The sequence below is a fragment of the Lactuca serriola genome, chromosome 8, assembly GCF_051521515.1.
Source record: "Lactuca serriola cultivar US96UC23 chromosome 8, Lser_US96UC23_V15, whole genome shotgun sequence".
Classification (NCBI taxonomy): Eukaryota; Viridiplantae; Streptophyta; class Magnoliopsida; order Asterales; family Asteraceae; genus Lactuca; species Lactuca serriola.
This window is the reverse complement of record NC_136415.1, coordinates 50,323,423-50,343,381: the sequence shown is the minus strand read 5'-3', so window position 1 is coordinate 50,343,381 and position 19,959 is coordinate 50,323,423. Positions and strand designations below refer to the sequence as shown.

The following is a 19,959-nucleotide window of genomic DNA, read 5'->3' as shown; positions in this document are numbered from 1 at the left end:
AGAAGTGAGCTGAATCTAATCGTGAAGAAATGGATTTCGACCGTATTGCTTGAAGATTAGATTCTTGAGCTACTACTTGGAGTTAGAATAGATTGCTAAGAAATATGTAATAACATAGTTTTTCAATTGAATTGCATTGTAAGGATAAATTTTTCCGCAATAAAATAAATTTTGATTTTATCTTATTTATTTATCCTTGCAATGGCATGTATGAAAAATCGATGTTTGAAGGTTTCTTTTATTAGCAATAATGGATTTGATTCTTAATTATGTTATTTGTGGAGATGTTAAGAATTTACCAAATAGGGAGAGTTTCTCATCGCCCAAGTTTCAATTGGACAGAAACTTGGAATCATACAAATTGATTGTGTGATGAATGGGAAACTTTATAATTGGAAATTCAAGACTAATTCATTGACAAAGAGTCAAGTGAAGGACTAGGAGATCGAGTTCACAATGTTGTGCATCAATCAAGTCCACCACAAGAGAGATAAGATATTCATCATGATTTACTAAAGTTTAGTAAATATGGTTATAATTATAAGATTGAGTATAATTCTGAGTTGATTAAAAGAGTTTCAATCAATAGCAGAACGAATAAGAAGAATCTAGTCGGAAGAAAGATAAAAGTTTCTCTATTCTAAGAAGAAGGGAGAGTAACTTTTATTGTGTTTCATGATAAGTCTTAATGATTAAGAACCATTTCTCAATTGATCCTCTAAGCGAGTCTTAGTGCAATTGCATTCCTAAGAAGAGGAATCGAGAATTGTAGAAATGGTTAAAATCAAGAAGTCAATCATACTTCGTTCCAATATCAAGTCTTAGAGTCAAGATTGTGACTTGGGTGAAAAAGTTTTAAGTAGGTTTGTAACACTTATCAAATGTAGAATAAGAAAGTTTCTTATTCTTGTACATTTGAAATTGGTAAGTTGTGATGTCTTGGATAAGACAAAGACCAACTAGGACCAATTAGGTGAAGTGTTTTGTCTTGATAAGAACTACACTAACTCTTGAATATTTGTTTTGTCTAGGAAAGTTTCCCGACAAGAGAATCATATATGTCAAGAGGTCAGTGAGAGTTTTAATGATCTTGAAAAACGTTTCAAGAATAAACCTTATCGATCATCACTAGCATACGACTTGAGGTTTACAACCTATCGTGTTGACATTATTTTGTTTCTGTGCCATTCCAATTGATTTAATTATGTATGTGAGTTCTATGAGTTCTCATTTGAATGCATAAAGACAAAGGGCCTTGATCGATGGAAAGTACATTGATATGTAAGGATAAGTTGCTAAACTACTTGGAAGACATGGTGGGAACTCGTGTTACCATAAGGCTAGAAATCAAGAAAGTTCAATCCATATAAGTTTGGATTTGTGGCAAACTTGGTTTTGGCAAATTTACATGGATAGGAACTCATACACCATAAAATCTAAGTGTCATAAGATTCCCTCCTTCATGAAAATGACTGTGAGGAAATGCTTCACTAAGAGAGATTTTAAGAAGAAAGCAATTGTGAAATTTGTATTCTCAAATTCGATTATGGTTACGACATCCCTTTCCATAGTTCGAATTGTGAGATTTGGCAATTAGTCTAACATTTGGGACTTATTGATATAAATTCTGAATTGTTTAGACACACATATGAGCTATCTGAGGCAAAGGTGTATAAGTTTAAGAAGCTTAGATAAAGGCTTATCGAAGCATTTGGTATTAGAAATATGAACTTCAGAAATTCAATAGGCATTGTTTTCTGGAAGTTCAACTGTTTTCTGAATACATGTCAAAGCTAGTGGGAGCATAAGTGTTATGCTTATATGATAATAATCATCATGATAGTGGGAGCATAAGTGTTATGCTTGTATGGTTATTATGGAAAGTATTGCAAGTTAGCAATATTAATTATAGAAAAACAAAGATTCAATTTGCAAAGTTGCATGGTTTGAAAAGTTGTTTTGCTATAATTAAGGGAGAGAATATTATACCTCGTTTCAAAATCTAAAGTTTAGATTGAAAAATTTTAATAAATTTAGTCAAAGGATACATTGTGTGTTCTTAAATTTCGTTTATGATTACGAAATCCCTCTTCATAGTTCGAATTGTGAGAACGTGACACATAAAATATTATGGCAGAAGATTGATAAAGTATCATATCTTTATGTAAGACATTATGCATCGTGTCCCATACGCTTCGGGTATAGGATCGATTGCAAATGCAATAATATTTGACCATTCTAAAATTTTCCAAATGTCTAGCGCATTAAGAGGGAAAAAGGACTAGAATCGGTTTTGACTAAAATAATTAAACAACTATCAAAGGACGATCCAAAGTTTGCTGATGATTGGTCGCTTGTGAGTAGTTGGAAGTATAGTGTTGGGTGGAACATATCGACATTATTATGAATAGATAGATTCTATTAAGAATGAGTTGTCATATGGAAAATATGGAAATGTTTCCGTATTGGGAGTTGGATATTAAGGGTCTATGTCTAGATTAGAAAATTTTATACATGAAGGATGTTCAAAGGAATGTACTTTGAATGTGAGACTTCACGTATATGGAATTGTCTTGTAACAATTTTCGATAGAGTACTTTGGAATTTCATTGGCCAAGTCTTGATGACTTTTGTGCTATGATTTTGCGAAAGGATCGTTGCATAAAATGTTAGATTCTAGCATATTCTAGTAGTGGCAAGAACCTTGTGTTCTAACACTAATGATAAGAATTTGGAATTGTGAAATGAGCATCATTGTAAAAGTTTTTCAATTGATCTATTTCACAAAGTAAGGACCATAGGAAACATAGTGTGCATGCTTTGTGCATGGGACAACTATTGTTGTAATTTGAGTAATAATTTGATTTTCTGAAACGGTAAACGATGAATAATGAGTAATCAATATGGTGTTTAAACAAAAGTGCTTTATTTACTCCCACCAGTTCGGGGCCATATAGGATTAAGTATTATTGTTGTGTTTCAGTTTGCATGTTTTGACTTCCAGAATAACTGGGTTATTCGAACCTCCACGGTCGGTCATACGTTGGAAGTAGGTATGAAGGAAGACTATCATGAAGAGTCTGTAGATTGTCTAAAGAGTTTAGACATAACACAAGTTTGCTGCAGAGTTCATGAGTGCTTTGATAAGATTAGAGTATTGGATTAAACCCACGCTCACGTGAATCGCTTCATGGATTATATTGCGAGTGATTGTGAGTCGATAATGTTGTATATTTTTGAAATCGAGACGTGTGAGTTGTTATTTGTTGGTCGGTTGCACATTGATAATTAGTAGACGCACCAGTAACTTGGTGTTATAAAACCTATTGTTGTGTGTGATTGGATTAGTAAATGCAAGCGAGCATTTGAGTTGAGGTTTATCCATTCCTTTTTTCCCAAAGTGGGATGAAAGCAATATCTGTGGGCCCCTCGATGATTTAGTGATGACACCTAAGTGCTTGGCCAAGCCGGGACTAAGTTGATGTGTTCAATTATAGTCTGTTGTTAGTCGTCATAAATCGGAAGTCGGGAAACAATATAGAGAGAATGATTAAAATTCATGTCTTATGTCTATACGATATCTTGAGAATGGAGGAATGTATGATCCCTTATCTAAAGGACACGCGTATCTGATAAGATCAGAGTTGACAACAGCTTTTGAAAGCTACGATTGCTGATCAGGTTCTGAAGTTATGCAAAATAGTTATTAGACTTATCCAAGTGGGAGACTGTTGGATTAGTGTCTAAGTCTATAACTATTTTGGTATGTACTTGACCCGATTATGAGCATGGTCCTTTTGGGTTGCCTTCACCATAGCAATATGTAGGATGAATTAAGGAGAGAAAGGTTTAATTGTTATTTATTAATATATTATAAGAATAATATATTAAAGGAGAAATCATATTGTTTAATTAATATTAGCCAATAATATATTAAGAATTAATTTTGTGGCTAAAAGAGATTAATTAAACTTAGGGGACTAGATATATAATTATAAGATAATTACAATTGGGCTATGGATTACCTAAATAATATAGGTTGGACGAATTCTATGGGAAGCCCATAAGGAATTCTTCCAAGGGATATGTTAAAGGAGTCCATGAGCTGCTTAGGGCTTAAGTACCGAGATTAGGGTTTCCTAGTTGTAAACCCTAATAGCCCACATGTATATAAAGGCCCTCTATGCACCAAAAACGTGGTGAACTCTTGGATTAGGGTTTCTAGACGTTTTAGGCAGCCTCCTCTCTTCTCCTCTTCATCCAAGTTGCTTAGTGGTGTTTGTGACTCCATTAGAGGTGCAGCACTCGAGGCACTAAGCTTTCTGAAGCCAAGGATTAGATTGTTATTGCTATATAACAATCAAATGTCAGATCTAAACCCTATTTTATGCTAATATGATTAATTGTATGCTAGATCTAGGGTTTATAGCTTTGGATATTCAATTGCATGTTCATTAGACAAACTAGATCCAATAGCTATTAGGGTTTGCATATACACCATAGGAATGATGTATTGCTCAAAACCCATCAGATAGATCATGAAGTAGACTTTGAGTTAATGATGAATCTAGACTAATAATTAGTCGCAATAAAGATTAGACTAAAATCTAGTGGTAATAATACTAGGTTTCGTCGAAGGAAATCATATTGTTAAGAAGAGAAGCGTTGCTCGAATTTCGAGTCATCACTTTCACAAGTGAGTGCATAGTTACTTTCATCTTACACATAGATATAGAGTATTTTATATAAATTACGTGTTGTGTGCATATAACCTATATACTTGCTATCTATGTTGGATGAACAATTTTATACATGTTTTAAATAATTTAAACTGTATATGTATTTTATATCTATGAATATGTTGGGTAAAACATTGGTAGATGAATGATGAGAGATGAAAGATGATATGAGTGAATATTGGCAGCTATAGACTTAGTGCCTAATAAATAACATCGGCAGCTATGGACTTAGTGCCTATTGGATAAACGTTGGTAGCTATGGACTTAGTACCGGTTAGATAAACCTTGGTAGCTATGGACTTAGTACCTATTAGATAAACACTGGTAGCTATGGATTTAGTACCCGATGAATAAACTTTAGCAGCTATGGAATCAGTGCTTTACGAACGAACATTGGCAACTATGGACTTAGTGCCTGTCATATAAACCCTGGAAGCAATGGACTTCGGAATAAACGAATGCATGATAGATGATTCTTAGGGTAGCTTAAGAGTAAAGAAGATAATGGGGATGAGTAATTGGGTTGATTGTTTGATGTTTAAACATAATAATTATATTATTATGGGTTGAAAACCCTATGTGCTCACCAGGTTTCCCAACCTGACCCACTAAAGTTTATTTGTATCACAGGTGTCAATATGAAGCTACTTTACACTGAGAGATTAAGAAGATGTAGATCACTAATGTAAATGAATGTAAGGTCTGTTTATGCTTATGTTTCTATATTGATGATGATATCTCAAATGTTTTAAAATGAAATAAAATACATTTCTTTGAAAATGCTTTGATAAAGTATTTATCATGTTTTCTGGGAACAAATTCCGCAACATTTTTAATAAAAGGGGTACTCTGATTTTTATAAAGCATAAACAAAATCGGTCATTTATGGTCGTGGAAATGGAGATGTCACAGGGGGGAGCCCATGACACTTGGATGTCAGATCATGTGGGGGAGCCCATGGCTTTCCATGTAAAGACCATGGGGGTGCCCATGACACTTAGGTATAAGACCATGTGGAGGATCTCATGGCATCCTGGAATAAGATCCTGGGAGGAGCCCCCGACATCCTTATATGCTTATGTGATTGATATTCCTTATATGATTGATATGACCTATATAATTGATATGGTTTATGAGATTATGTGGATTATGTGGGGTATGCTCTGGGGAACTCACTAAGCTTCGTGCTTACAGTTTTGTTTATGGTTTCAGGTATCATTGGTTTTGAAAGGAAGGGTTAAGCTTGATCGCAGTGTAAACCTGTGTTTTCTGCAATATGTGATTTTGGGACGAACTTTGATAAATGTTTTAATTACCAATGTTTTTGGAATGTTTGGATTTAAAAGATATATGTGTTTTAACTATAATAAAAATGAAATTTTTATACTTGATTTTTGGGTCGTTACACTATGTTTCGATTATGTGTTTTATTTATGTTTTTAAATTTTATATATATATATATAAAGTCCCTATATTTTGACCTCATATACATTTAAGTCCTTATATTATTATTTTTTCTTATTACGTCCTAAATACCAAGAATTAACATAATATCTTCTATGCTTTAATAGATTGCATATTATGTTTTTTATACCATGGTTGTGTCTGTATATATTGATGTTCATTTGTTATCATGAATTTTTTATGCCTCCTTGAATTAGCAAATGTTTAAATAATTATGCTACCGTAGAAAATACAAATTATATTAGTAAAAAGGTTATTAAAAATAAAAATAAAAAAATTAATATAAAACATAAAAAGATTGCATATTATGGTGAGTTGGTGGGTTTGGGAGAAGAATTGTTATGAATTGGGCGTCGTCTTCTTACGTGAGAATAATCCATGGCAGTGAAACCGGTCGGGTCAAATCCATTTGCTCCATTTTCTGTAGTTTCTTCTTTCCTCTTTTGTGATCCATCTATATGTAAAAGAATATACATATGTGATGATAGGATTTTATATTAGGTCACAAAATGATTATTTAATTTTATTTATTTTAAAAATAAAAATATATGAATTTAATAATATTTAATCACTATAACTTAATAAGCTTAAATAATGAAATCATAAAGGTATAGTGGTTATATGCATCTTATATTCTTTTTTTGAATGCGACCCACAATTTCAAAACCACTCCTTAAACTACTCTTGAAGTCTATTTATAACCCTAAACCTAATAGAGAGAAGACATCTATCATGCAGGGACGGACGCAAGATTTTACAGTAGGGGTTGCACGGTAGTAGAAAAAATAAAATTTTCGAAAATCTTCGAAAATTTTTCCACTACGGCCGGAAAAATTAGGGGTTGCCGGTGCCACCGTGGATCACCCCTAGGTCCGCCCCTGCTATCATGCCTCTAGGCCAAAATTTTGTTAGTTTATATTACCTTTTTATAAGATTTGTATTATTATATTTGTATTTTATTCGATCTATAGTTAAACTTGTTTTTAACAAGTTTACAAGATTACAACAATTGTTCATTGATACTTACTTTAACTTGAATTTGAAATATGCATAAACTAAAAGGTTGAGATAAAAAAAATAGCCACATTTGGAAATGACCTTTTAATATATAAAATAGTTATTTTCATCAATTTCCAAATAGAATCACTTGAAATCACTATTGTTGTGAAATTTGTTTTTTTTTCCATAAGAAAATATATTATACAACTAAAAAAATCATAATTTTTTTCTCATATAATGCGAAATGTCTTTAATGTATATGAAATTGTTCTTATTAATGCGAAAATCATTTTTTTAATTTATGTTTGGCACTTTTATTGTGGGATTTTCAATTATCATTTTCGTAGCTAGGAGGTACGTATTACGTGAAAATGTAACGTCTCGTTAGAAGAGATTTTTCAAAAGAAAAACGTACAAAATAACTAAATAAGTGAAAAAAAAAAACCAATATGATAAGTGTGAGTAGAATCCTTGCTATTTTTTGGAAATTCACATAACAGCTAAAAGATTTATAAAGAAACACTATATAACAAAGCACTAATAGCTAACATAGGATTTTGAGGATACCCTACCTAATTCAGCGGTTAGGATTAGGGTGTGCTTGTATATATTCTCTTTAAAGCTATAGTTGTCATTTTTCTGTAAAAGGGTTTTTGATGAAAGAAAATGCAATTATCGTAGCAGATAATACATGAACATTAAGCTACTTAATTAAATGCATAAATAACTAATTTATGTTTTATTATAAAACAAATCTTAATTATGAAGACGTTAGGTTTCTAATTTCTTTTTTGCAAGAATAGATAGGAAATAAAATGGATTTGAACAATACATGTTAGATAATTTTTAGTATATATTTATTTATATTACAATTATATTTGTTTATTGTAAAGATATGTAACTGAATTTTTTAGCTTTATTTATATTCAAATATGCATGTGTGATGTGGCATGTGTACATTTTTAATTAAAGTTGAAATTTGATGAAGAATTACCTAATGGAGCTTCCTTTTGGTCATTGTCAAACAGCAAATCTTGATCTCCATTCCCTTCAACCTGATCGAAACACAACCATAATTTGAAAACTTAAACCCCAAATCGATTTCATTTGAATCTTGGTTTGTCTAAATCAAAGGGCCAAATTGCATATAAATTAAGTTACCATTTCTTGGATCATCAACTTTCTTGAAATCACAGGAGAAAGAACATGTTGGTCATAACCTGCAAAAAATATATATAGCCACATCGATCATCATCACCATGCATGAAACATGAGAGTTGGAGTGGGGATGAGGGTAGGGGGTAGTGGGTGTATGGGGGTGGGGTCAACATATTACATATATATACCTAACTCATGGAAAGCTTGCATCTGATGATTATGGACAAAAGCAGCATCAACTGTCATCAAAACTGAAACCCTAATCCACAACATCATTGTCATCATGGCAATCGTCATGTGCATGCTTAGCAGATCATGCGTAGTACCATGTAGATGTTCTTGTTGTGTGGATTATAGTGGCAAACAAGTGACGTACACAAGATTCTCAATAAGCGTGTGTAATATTTGTGTGTATTTCGGAGAGAGGACACACAAATAATTAAGCACAAAGTGGTGACCTTAACAAAGAAAAGCACTAGTGTATATAAGAGGTGTAAATTGTTGAGTCTTATAATACACGCATTGGATAAGAGCTCAAAATGAAATATATATATATATATATATATATATATATATATATATATATATATATATATATATATATATATATATATATATATATATATATGGGTTGAGAACTTGAGATCGTTACTGTATTCCATAAGATCATTACTGTATTCCATATCGATACGATATTAAGTCTTTTTTTTTTGTTTGTAAAGACTCTTTTGGAAAGCGAATACGATACTTTATAACCTATAATTAAATAAATAATATGTTGAGTGTAATGACAAAAATTTTATTGCTATGGTAAGAGAGTGTTTGAGATTTCTTTTTGAAGTTAAAAATAATTTTTATCCAAAATGACTTATTGACTTATGAAGATGGGAAAATAAGTTTTTTTTTTTTAAAAAAAAAAAATATATGTGGATTAGGTTTTATAGGTGGAAAAGTAATAAGTTAAAAAATATTTGGTTTAATTTTAGCTTTTATCTACTTTGTAAACCTCATAAGTCATAAGTTGTTTCAAAAAATTAGAAATTGTGGCACGTAAACATTTTGTTTATCTTATTGATTTTTCAAAAAGTCGTAAATTAAAAAAATTATTTTTAAATGAACAAGTCAACCACCCTCTAAGAATCTGCTTTTTTTTCAACATATCACATTAAAAGGTTAAAAGCATTAGAAACATAAAATGTGACTTTCATCAATTGGACTCGTTTTCTTTTTAACATATTTCTCTACCCATTTGGTACTTGTATACAAAACGTTTTGCAAAAACTTTGTGAATTAATTGGGTTGAAGATTAGAGAAATAAGAAATGTTAGGAGGCTTTAACTATAAGTACACCATTTTGGTTAGTGTGAGACCATATATGTTGGGGACCAATAGAGTTCTTATCAAATTTAAACAAACATCTCTATCACAACGCCAAATTGCTGAAATATTGTTAGAAGTGTTATAAAAGCTCATCTCACCCTTTACATAACTAATTCCCCAAACATTAACCTAGTTAATATGGAGGAAACTTAAAGTTTAGTATTAATGATGTGGCAAAGGTTTTGGGGCCCCTCTCCTATGTGATTTTCTCTAATCACCTAACAATCTAATAGAATCTTATTGGGATTCTAAATTTCTAATTGTTTTTAATGTTTGGTTTAATGTTATGATAAAATATCAGAACAAAATCGGCACCACTTATATTAGAGATTATAACATGGTCCCCTATATCAATGAATTTGTAAAATAGTTCAAGTTTTGGGTTCTTTGCACAAATAGCATACATGTGTATATATGCAATGAAAATCTTTTGTAGAATATGAACAAAAATGTGTTAATCATTATTCACTAGGCATCTTTCACATCCATCCACCATATACAAGCTTTGTCTGGTCTATTTTAGAGATGAAGACAGAAAGGTAGTTGTGATGTACCTCTTGCCTCTTCTTCTATTTTCGACTTTTAGATAATAATTAATCATATTTCAAAAAATCAGGCAACATTTATATATATTTAACCAAAAGTTTTGTAAATTATTTTTAATAATCATTCATAAGACATTTATGGAAAGAACCACCTAATGGTTTTTTTTTGAACAACTTAAAGATTATAAATACCAAAACTACCAAAAAAACTAGGAAAATTACACAAAATTCATTGGGTTTTGGAGCCAAGAAACCGAAGTAATATTTTTCTTACAATATCTATTTGAAAACAAAAAAAAAACAATAAATCAACAACCGAATAAAAAAATATGATCTTTTCTTCGCAGACTTTCCATAAACACGATCTCATTTCTATATTTCCAAACCACCCAACAAGTGATTCTAATTAGGGCATCATGATATTCTTCTTTATTTGCGAAACTTGTAACGCTTACACCCATGTAATTAAATTCACAATTCCCAAGGATCAAGGAAGATCCATATCTAACCATTGAGATATTGCATTCCATGTCTTCATAGTCATTAGACACTCACCGAAAACATGATACACCATTTCCATTGACATTTTACATATCGGGCACATAATTATAGGAAGTGAAGTGATTTGTATACAACAATTTTTATCTGTACACAACATTTTATGTTTGATTGAGTTATACAATACAAAATTTAAAAGCATAAATTGTTATGTATGGAAAAATTTTGTTGTGTACGAGTCACCTCCTTTATAGGAATGATTACATTGCAATAAGATAAATTAATACGATTTGAAAGTCCATCTAACATTAACCGCTAAAAAAATATATTAATTTTCTGGGAAATAAATTTATTCCAAGATGTTTCCTTTCATTTTTTTTCTTTTAACATTAAAGTTACCATCGTCTAATTTCTCAAGTACAATTATCCAACTCATCTTCCATCTTGACAATACACAACACATACAATAAATGAATAAAATATTTAGTTGGTCAATTTCCATGCTATCATGAAGGTCCTACGCAGCTCCAATCTCCACTGATGAGAATACCAATCTATCTTTATTATTTACTAGCCAATATAAAGTAGGGAAACAGATCCTTAACGTGACGTTACCAATACACAATTCTCCCCCCACCCCCCCCAAAAAAAAAAAAAAAAAAAAAAAAAAAAAAAAAAAAAAAAAAAAAAAAAATCTACCCCACTAACAACTTTACGATGCAAAGAGGACATCAAAGTAAAATTTTTATCATTCATTTGATTTCATGCCCAAAACGCCTTGATCTCGATATTTTACGAAAAGTGGACATACAGTCTTGTTTTTATGTGGACGATTGAGGGAAAGAGGAATTGCAATTAATGTTTTAAAAGGTTTTTTAGTTGAACCGCTCGATCTAAATCTAGCAGTGATGTGTGTCGACCTTCAAATTGTTTGTACTTCGGATAGATCGATCGAGCTATTCAATTACCTTTGTAAATTGACTCTTTTTTTAATATGCTAAGTGAAATCTAATTATCTAAGTCCAATAAACCGGTTCAAACGGTTTTTTAACGTTCTGTCACACCGGTTCCATCCAGCTTTTGAAAAACCGTCCGGTTCAATCCGGTTTAACTAGAACTTAGCATAAATTTGATCGTTGTTGAACTACTCTCATCCCCCATTTCTAGTTCTAATTGGTTTTTAAAACCCTGATTGTAATTTACCTTGCCGAATTAACCGAGTTTGGATCATGAATCAGAGTGTAGATATAATTAACAGAGTCCAATATAGCACTCAATAACAATTATAAAGCATATAAAAAAACGACATGCTATATTGAAAGGATAAGTATTTGGGGTCGACCATGTTGTATTTAGGGTTATATTTGTATTTTGCCTATATAACAGGGTTAATAGTTAGGGTTTCAAATGTACTATCATTTTTCAAACTCACAAATAAAAATATTTCTTTTTACGATGTATGTCACATTAATTGAACAAATTCAAATATTTTGTTTTCGTGTGTGTGATTTCTTTTCTTCAACAATGAAATCAATCTTGTGTTGTTGACATGCATTTGTAGTTCACGCTTTATACCTAATCTAGTATGTCGTAACAAATAATAACCTACGAATTATATTAATACAAAAATTCACAAAATAAACTTAGGCTATGTTATGTTTGGCATAGTAGCTGAAAAGCTAGCTGTTAACTGAAAAGTTAGTTGATAGATGAAAAGCTAGCTGTTAGCTGAAAAGTTAGCTGATAGTTGAAAAGGTAGCTGTTAAATAAAAAGCTAGTTGATAGCTGAAAATCTAATTGATAAAAAATGACGTTTGGTAAAACTAGCTGAAAAATATGAAATGACATAAAATGACATTTAAAAAATGTCTTTTTATAATTAATTAAGGGGTATATTTGAAATTTTTTTAAAAAGCTCATAAAAAACTAGTCTAAGTAGTTTTTTAAAAATATGGCTTATAAGCTACTTTTTAGTTTGTCAAACATGACAACTTAAAAAACTCGAAAAATAAACTAGCTTTTCAGCTAATTGTGGTACGTCAAACATAACCTTATAAAACAAAGAGTTTCAAAGTGAGTTGAGGTGTTTCAGACTTGTTCATCAAATTGACAAATTCCAAATTTGTTCATGTTCAAAACTCTAATTTGGTGCAACTTCTTTTGGAAAAACATGGTTAGGAACCACTAATCTAATGAATTAAAAGCCTGATACTAGAGAGATTACCGTTTGTTTTTCTATTGTTTGTAGACTTTCAAAGTCGAAAATGCAAGAATGGATGCGATTTAAGGAGCTCAGAAAAATGTTTCAAGAAACATCTGAAAGCTCCAATATTAGCCCTTAAATTTTAAGATATAATCAATAATAGTAGTCATTTTGAATTTGATGTACATCCATTTTGTATCATAACAAAGAGTTGATGTTTACTCAACTAATCGGGTCGGATCGGGCTTTCTCTTTCCAACGCTTCAAGAATCAACCAATTTGAATATACTTCTTCTACTCTAATAAAAAACAACACACTAAATGAAGTAAAAACAACACACAACACACATACCATTTTTCAACCTCAACCACTAACTCCACATCAAACCCTCCCTAAAAAAAACACTTCCCGTTTTAACATTTATCTGTAAATTCTTTTTGATTTGTATGTATATATAAAAACTCACATCCTATAAATAAAAAAGCCACATCAAAATTAATTCAAAATCTACAACACAAAAGCCCATTCCTCCATCCTCGATGCTTCTGTAATCTTCTCCGGTCAGCTTTCGCCATCCTGACCGGGCTGCTGTTCCACTCTGTCTGCAGTCTGTATACACACATAAAATATTTCCGGTCAGGTGAAATAAATTAAAATTAAAATAAAAATAAAAATATATAATTATGATTATTACATGGGAAAGGCAAAGGATCTGGTGCTGGTTGTGCTGCTGTCTGACCGGAGAGAGATGCTGCCCGAAAACGCAATCTGCCCGGAATAATTTATGCGCCCTGAAACGGGACCCACAACAGAGAAACTTGACTCTCCTTCACCACGTTCATGAACATCATGGAGACCATTGGAAATTACGGTTTTGCCATTGGTTAGATTCAAAGTGTTGTTTCCTTCTATACTTGTGCTTACTTCTTCTTCACCTTCATTTCCTTCTACACAACTCTGCAATTAGAAAAACTCATATCAGAATCAGATTTGTGTTTGGATGGGTTTACAAGGGCAAATTGGTCATTTAATGAAAACACTAACCTGAGATGGGTGTTGATCTTTATCATCAACACCATTGATGGATTCAAGAAGGGATTTAAGTGATGGAAGTGGTCGATCTTCATCTTTATCTTTATCTTTATCTTTATCTTTATCTTTATCATCCAAAAAAACAGAATTCAAATCCATCTGTTGGTTTTCAGGGACATAATTGTCAATGCCTTTTGGAACAGTATCAGATTCTGCACATTTTAACTCTTCAGGGGCACATTCGGAAATTACATGATTATCATCTTTAGAGATATTCTTTATCTCATTCGGATCTATGGACTCAATATCTTCTTCTTCTTTGGTCCCACACTCTTTTGCATCATCATCATCATCATCATCATCCTCACAATCTTTATCTGGTGTTGAATTCTGTAAATCTTCAACTGAAATATCAAGATTATCTCCAATATCCACAACATGATTTGATTCCTCCATGTAATAATCTTCCATGGGTGAAAATATCAGACTTTGATTGATGATGTCATCATGTTTATCATGAGGGATTCCATCATCAACACAAATGTCCTTCACATGAAAACCACCATCATTGTAACATACTAACAATTCAGGAAGTTCACATTCCAATTCCAATTCCATCACATTTTTATCAGTGTAAACTTCTTGATGATTGTTGTTGTTGACTTTTTCATTCTCTTCATCTGATAAAAATGGATTTGTGTACCTTTTTGGGCTCTCTTTCATGGTGTTCTTCTCCTTCACTTCATCTGTGTCAAAATTACTGTTGTTGGATTCAAATCAAGTATAACAGGGTGGATAGATTTATGACATAAAAATTATGAAAAATAAACCTTACCAGATTTCATTATTAACATTAGTTGGAAAAGTTTGGAGAATTCGCAAGAGCTGTGATGCAAACATTAAAGAGAGTAAGAGACACCACCTACAAAAAGAAAAGAGAATCCAATTTATAATGATTGACAGCAGATAACACGTTTTAAAGTCAAACTGAAAACCCTACAAAAAAAAGTCAAAAGTATGAAAACCCCATTTCAAAGGAAGTGTATGAGGCCAAAAATTCAAAGGTTGTAGGGAAAAAGTGACCACATGATATTTTGTCTATATATAAAATAGTAGATGTGGAACCACATCTAGTTGCTCTTATATGCCCAAAAAGAAAGCTTATCTGGTATATGAAATTAAAAAAGTAAACCATGATAAGAGAAATATTGAGCAACTTAACAAGAAGTCAAAATGAAAATGGAATCAAAGTTGTCAGGAACTTGTAACCAAAAACAAAACTTAAATGGATTCAAAAAGAATAAGCAAATGAGAGGTATACAATATTACAAAGAGACAAGGGAAAAGACAATACATAAAAGTTAAAAAAGTTATATTAAAGAAAACCCACTAAAACACTTCTCAAGAGTAATTCCACTACATAGAACAGCTAAAAAAGACTTTTTTATAATCCTCAGGTATGTACTCTTACAATCTTCTTTTTGTCAGTTACCCTGATGGATCAAAAGACCCAATTTTTTATAGGGTTTTTCAGCCAAAAACAAACAGTACTTTATATAGTTTACAATTTCATAACCAGATTTCATAAACCCTAGGGCGAAAGAATTAAGAATTCTGAGCAGAATCAGATCCTAACAGATTTGCACTTTGTAATTGCATATCGACGATGAAAAGTATAAAGGTGTATATATAAAATATAAAAATACATACAATTAACCACAGTACCTGTACACCGAATCAACGAAATTAAACTCTCATTCGTATCCTTCGCTTGCTTCAGACAATCGACACTGCAAAACAAGAAATCTCAAACAGATTTAGATTTTTTTTTTTTCTAACAGATGCGATAATCATATACAGAAACAAAACTAGAATTACACGCTAAACTAAAAAAATCAGATAAAGAAAAATTGAATTGAAAATTCGGTAACAGATCCGATATTAGCGGCAAAGATAGATACAGAGAAACGAAAAGCGAGCAGATAAATAAAATTCATTGCGTTCGATTTGTGTATGTTGCGAGATAGTTGAAAGGAGGGGGAAAACATGAACTCGAGCCACTTACAGAAAATGTCAACTCTCGAAAACCTAATTACTCCCAATCTATTCCTTACAGTGCATTTAATATGTAATATTAGACAGATATGGAATCAAAAGAGCACCTCCACTAAAAAAAAGTAGCATTAATTACACAGACAAAATGAAAGCTCCAAAAAAAACACAGTAGTTTTTCCTTCAGAAACACATTATGTATTTACAATTAGAGATCCTCGATGAACAGATTTCAAAGTCGCTCACCTGAAAACTTTTGAAATTGGTTTAGGCCTTCTTCGCCGGAGATCTCGGTAACATTTTGAAATAACTCAGAGTTCCGTTAGTGTTATTCGTAGATGATTAGTAGTTAAATGTTCAAAGACCGGTGGCTGGTGGTTTTTGGCCGGAGAAGAGAGAAAAGCTGCCGGAAAAGGGAAGAGAGATGGTGAATCTGTCCAAAACAGAGAGGCAGTCAGATGTGAGGAATGTGAACAACTCATCAACCTGTCAAATTGGGTGGGGAATGGGGATCTCTCTCTCTTTTTTTTCTTTTTCTTTTTCTTAATATATATATTTTCTTAATTGAATATTTAATGGATTTTTGTGTGGGACCAGCTGTTTTATTAGATGTGGGACCCACTTTCCACCAGCAATCTCATCAATGGTCATATGGGTCGTGGTTTGGTAATTTGGTTGAGGACCATGGTGTGTTTGCTACTTTTTCTAATACCCTAAAGAAAGAGAAACATATATAAGAGCTATTCAATAACTAGAAGGTTAATACAAAGAGGTGCATAAAAATCGAAACCGTTTTGGATCCGGTTTGGCAGAACCGGGTTTGAATCTAGTTCTCGCAAACTAGTCGTTCGAAATTGTTTTTCTGATAACGAAACCGTATTCTAGTCGTTTTTTTCGCATAATAACCCATTCGCTATTCATATACTAGTTGAATATGTATTAGTTGTATTAGTTTTGGTCACGCTACTCAAAAATTACTTATTAGCTTTTGTTACTTCTCTTTGCAAGCACCGATTTTGATGGTGTTGGAGGTTTGTCTAACTAATGAAATGGTTGTCAAGATCCAAACCTACAAAAAGAAACCTGGAAATTTGACAATATATCGACTTATATGAAACATCGAATGGTAAAAGGAAAGTTTGGTGGAACAAACGTGGTAGATGGGAATGCAACATTAAAACTAAGGGTGTCGAACGGGTAAAATTTTCGGGTTTCGAGTAGAACGGGTGTGGTAAAACGGGTATTTCCTTAAGAAAATAATGCCCGACCTATATTATAATTCGGGTTTTCGGGTTTTGGGTATTCGGGTTTGAGGTCGGGTCGAGTAATTATCGGGTATACCCGAAAATTTCTTAAATGACACTTATTGATATTTTTTCTTACGTGTTGGTTGGTTTAGTAAAGAATTGGGTAGGAAAATATTTCATACAATTAACAAGTACATCTATAATAACAATACAAATCATTATAATATGTTATGTACTTTTTTTTAATTCCATTACGTGCGATAAAGAGAAACTGAGAATTGTGATGACGGTTCAGGACTTCAGCTTCAGCGTCGTATTCCTTTTGCAAGTTTGCGTCGACTGTCGAGCCGTCGTTCATAAGAAGGAAACGAAGAGTTTTGTTTTATTTGAAGTGTGCGTACGTGATTGCATTGTATATTTGGTATTATTTAAAAAACGAATTCAGGTATACCTGAAAATAAATATTCATACCTAAAACCCGACCTATATTATTATCGGGTTAACCTATTACCCGAATGTTCATACCCGTTATCCGTTCGACCCGACCCATTCTACCCGAATTCGGAACGGGTGGGGTGGGTAGAACGGGTTTCGGGTTTTTTCGACAGGCCTAATTAAAACCATGCAAATTTGGATAGCAAAATGGATCGGTCCGGATCACCGTTAAGCAACAATAACGAATTAAGGCACCATCTGCAATTAAAGAACAAAGTGTGGTATACAAAGTGAGGGCAAGGTTCGTGATTTATGAAAGTTTGTATTTCAACCACTTTGACAACCGCCGATCAACAAAATCATCCAAAATAACTCTTCAAGCTGGTTATTGTTATGTAAGTCACCTGACCCTTAGACACAATTGCATTAATATGGAGCAAACCGTTAAAAATGAATTGACTGAAGGTTTTAATAAATTAGAGTCAATAATAAATTTAACTTGCGATGTTTGAACGCTCCATATAGTTTACCATATGTGTTTCTTTGTGTTACCACTCTAATGTTTGGCATATGATGAAGCGAGCGGTTACGTTAGCATTGTTTGGATATATATATGCACACCAAAAATAATTTATATAAAATTTTATAATACACGAAAAAAAAAACTTCTAAAATGCAAAATAAATTTTTTTCTATATTTTTTGATAAAATATCAAACAATACTGTCATGGTTGGACAATTAAAAATAAAATATAAACTGATCTTTCATAGTCAATACAATCATCAATTTGGTTGTGTAAGGACAAATTGAAGAAGTAAAATTACATTTAAACAAATGTTTTGTGATATTTATATTTGTAGTAAGTAGTAACGCTCAATGGCATAAATATATGAAGTTTTGTATGGTGATGTCATTTGGTTAGGGGCAAAGTGGGAAATAGATCATCAATGGAATTTGATATTTAAATGTTTGAATGTGCTTTACGATAAAAGACATATATAAAGCGTTTCACGATCACATTGTCGAGCGCATAGGGTCATGTCATGTATGGAGTCTAGATGGGTAGTTATCAAACAGTTAACTGAAATGCTCAGTGTTTTTTTTAAATAACTACTCTTTTCGTTTGATAGTTTATTATCCAATAAGTTGTGTAGTCTTTAACCGATTTTGTTAATGTGCAAGGCGTTAAACGGTTATAAATTGAAAAGTTAAGGGTGTGTTTGGTTGTTGGAAAATGTTTTCATTTTCTATGAAAATATTTTCAGAAAATAGGGTTGAGTTTTCATTTTCAATTTTCAATCAAAACGCGTTTGGTTGGAACGGGTGGAGTTTTCATTACCATCTTAGAAATTTGGAAAACTTTAGAAAACTGTAAAAATCACTTTTCTAATTTACATACAATTTGGAAAACTGAAAATTTTCATTTTCTTAGAAAACTTTGGAAAACTGAACGAACCAAACGTGTTTTCAAAATTTCCGTTTTTCTTGGAAAAATTTCTTAGAAAACTGGAAAAATTTTCACAACTAAACGCACCCTAAATGTTTCTTCAAACAATATTAAATATATAAAATATTTTAAACACATTTTATTCTGTTATTATTTGTGTCACATAATTGAACCCAACGATAAAAGTTAGGATGGATTAAAGCTTTACTAGAAAATATATGTTATCATTTGGATTTATGATAGGACTGTTCATTGTTTGGACAAAACCAAATTGTCCAATCGGATAATTTAGATTGGTATATTTGGTTAGGATATTCGGATTTTTGAATTGGTTTACAACAAAATCTATTATTTTGGATTTCGGATTGATTTTTTATTATAAAATAAGAACCGAATAGTCCAAAAGAACCAACTAACAATTTATTATTTATTTATTTTTAATAGATCCTATAATTATTTATTAATTTTATAATTTATTTTTTCAAATAAGCTCAAAAAGTTTCACCTAATAAAAAACATTAATATGAAATATCTCTCAAAAGTTTTTTTCTCTATTAAATATTAAATTATAATGTGCATTATTAGTAATTGTTTTTAAATTTTAAATCACAGGTAAATAATTTGTTTTACTTCTTCTATAAAAATTGGATTATATTGTAATTATACGTCGTTTAAAAATGTTATGGTTTTTGAAAACCGAATAAATAAAATTGATCCAACCGAATTGTAATTGGATCGGATCAGATCCGATTTGATTT

The 19,959-nt window shown here is 31.7% G+C and overlaps 2 protein-coding genes across 5 annotated transcripts; both read right to left on the bottom strand.

The window, feature by feature from the left end:
- Window positions 1–6,427: 6,427 nt before the first annotated feature.
- LOC145071331 (uncharacterized) lies at window positions 6,428–8,855 on the bottom strand. Its single transcript, XM_079018227.1, has 4 exons — window positions 8,549–8,855; window positions 8,364–8,422; window positions 8,197–8,257; window positions 6,428–6,657 (listed from the first exon to the last, which is right to left on the bottom strand). The coding sequence occupies exons 1-4, from the start codon at window positions 8,661–8,663 to the stop codon at window positions 6,509–6,511; spliced, it is 384 nt and encodes a 127-aa protein (XP_078874353.1). The 5' UTR covers window positions 8,664–8,855; the 3' UTR covers window positions 6,428–6,508.
- Window positions 8,856–13,248: 4,393 nt separating this feature from the next.
- Window positions 13,249–16,599, bottom strand: LOC145069567 (18S pre-ribosomal assembly protein gar2-like protein). 4 transcript variants are annotated; one of them, XM_079016502.1, is made up of 6 exons: window positions 16,318–16,599; window positions 15,745–15,809; window positions 14,855–14,941; window positions 14,032–14,779; window positions 13,682–13,944; window positions 13,249–13,596 (listed from the first exon to the last, which is right to left on the bottom strand). In XM_079016502.1, the coding sequence occupies exons 3-6, from the start codon at window positions 14,917–14,919 to the stop codon at window positions 13,488–13,490; spliced, it is 1,185 nt and encodes a 394-aa protein (XP_078872628.1). In that variant the 5' UTR covers window positions 14,920–14,941; window positions 15,745–15,809; window positions 16,318–16,599; the 3' UTR covers window positions 13,249–13,487. The 4 variants fall into 4 exon arrangements, with proteins under 4 accessions (XP_078872628.1, XP_078872631.1, XP_078872629.1 ...); XM_079016505.1 differs by having other exon boundaries at window positions 14,032–14,765; XM_079016503.1 differs by lacking the exon at window positions 16,318–16,599 and adding an exon at window positions 16,085–16,136.
- Window positions 16,600–19,959: the final 3,360 nt, after the last annotated feature.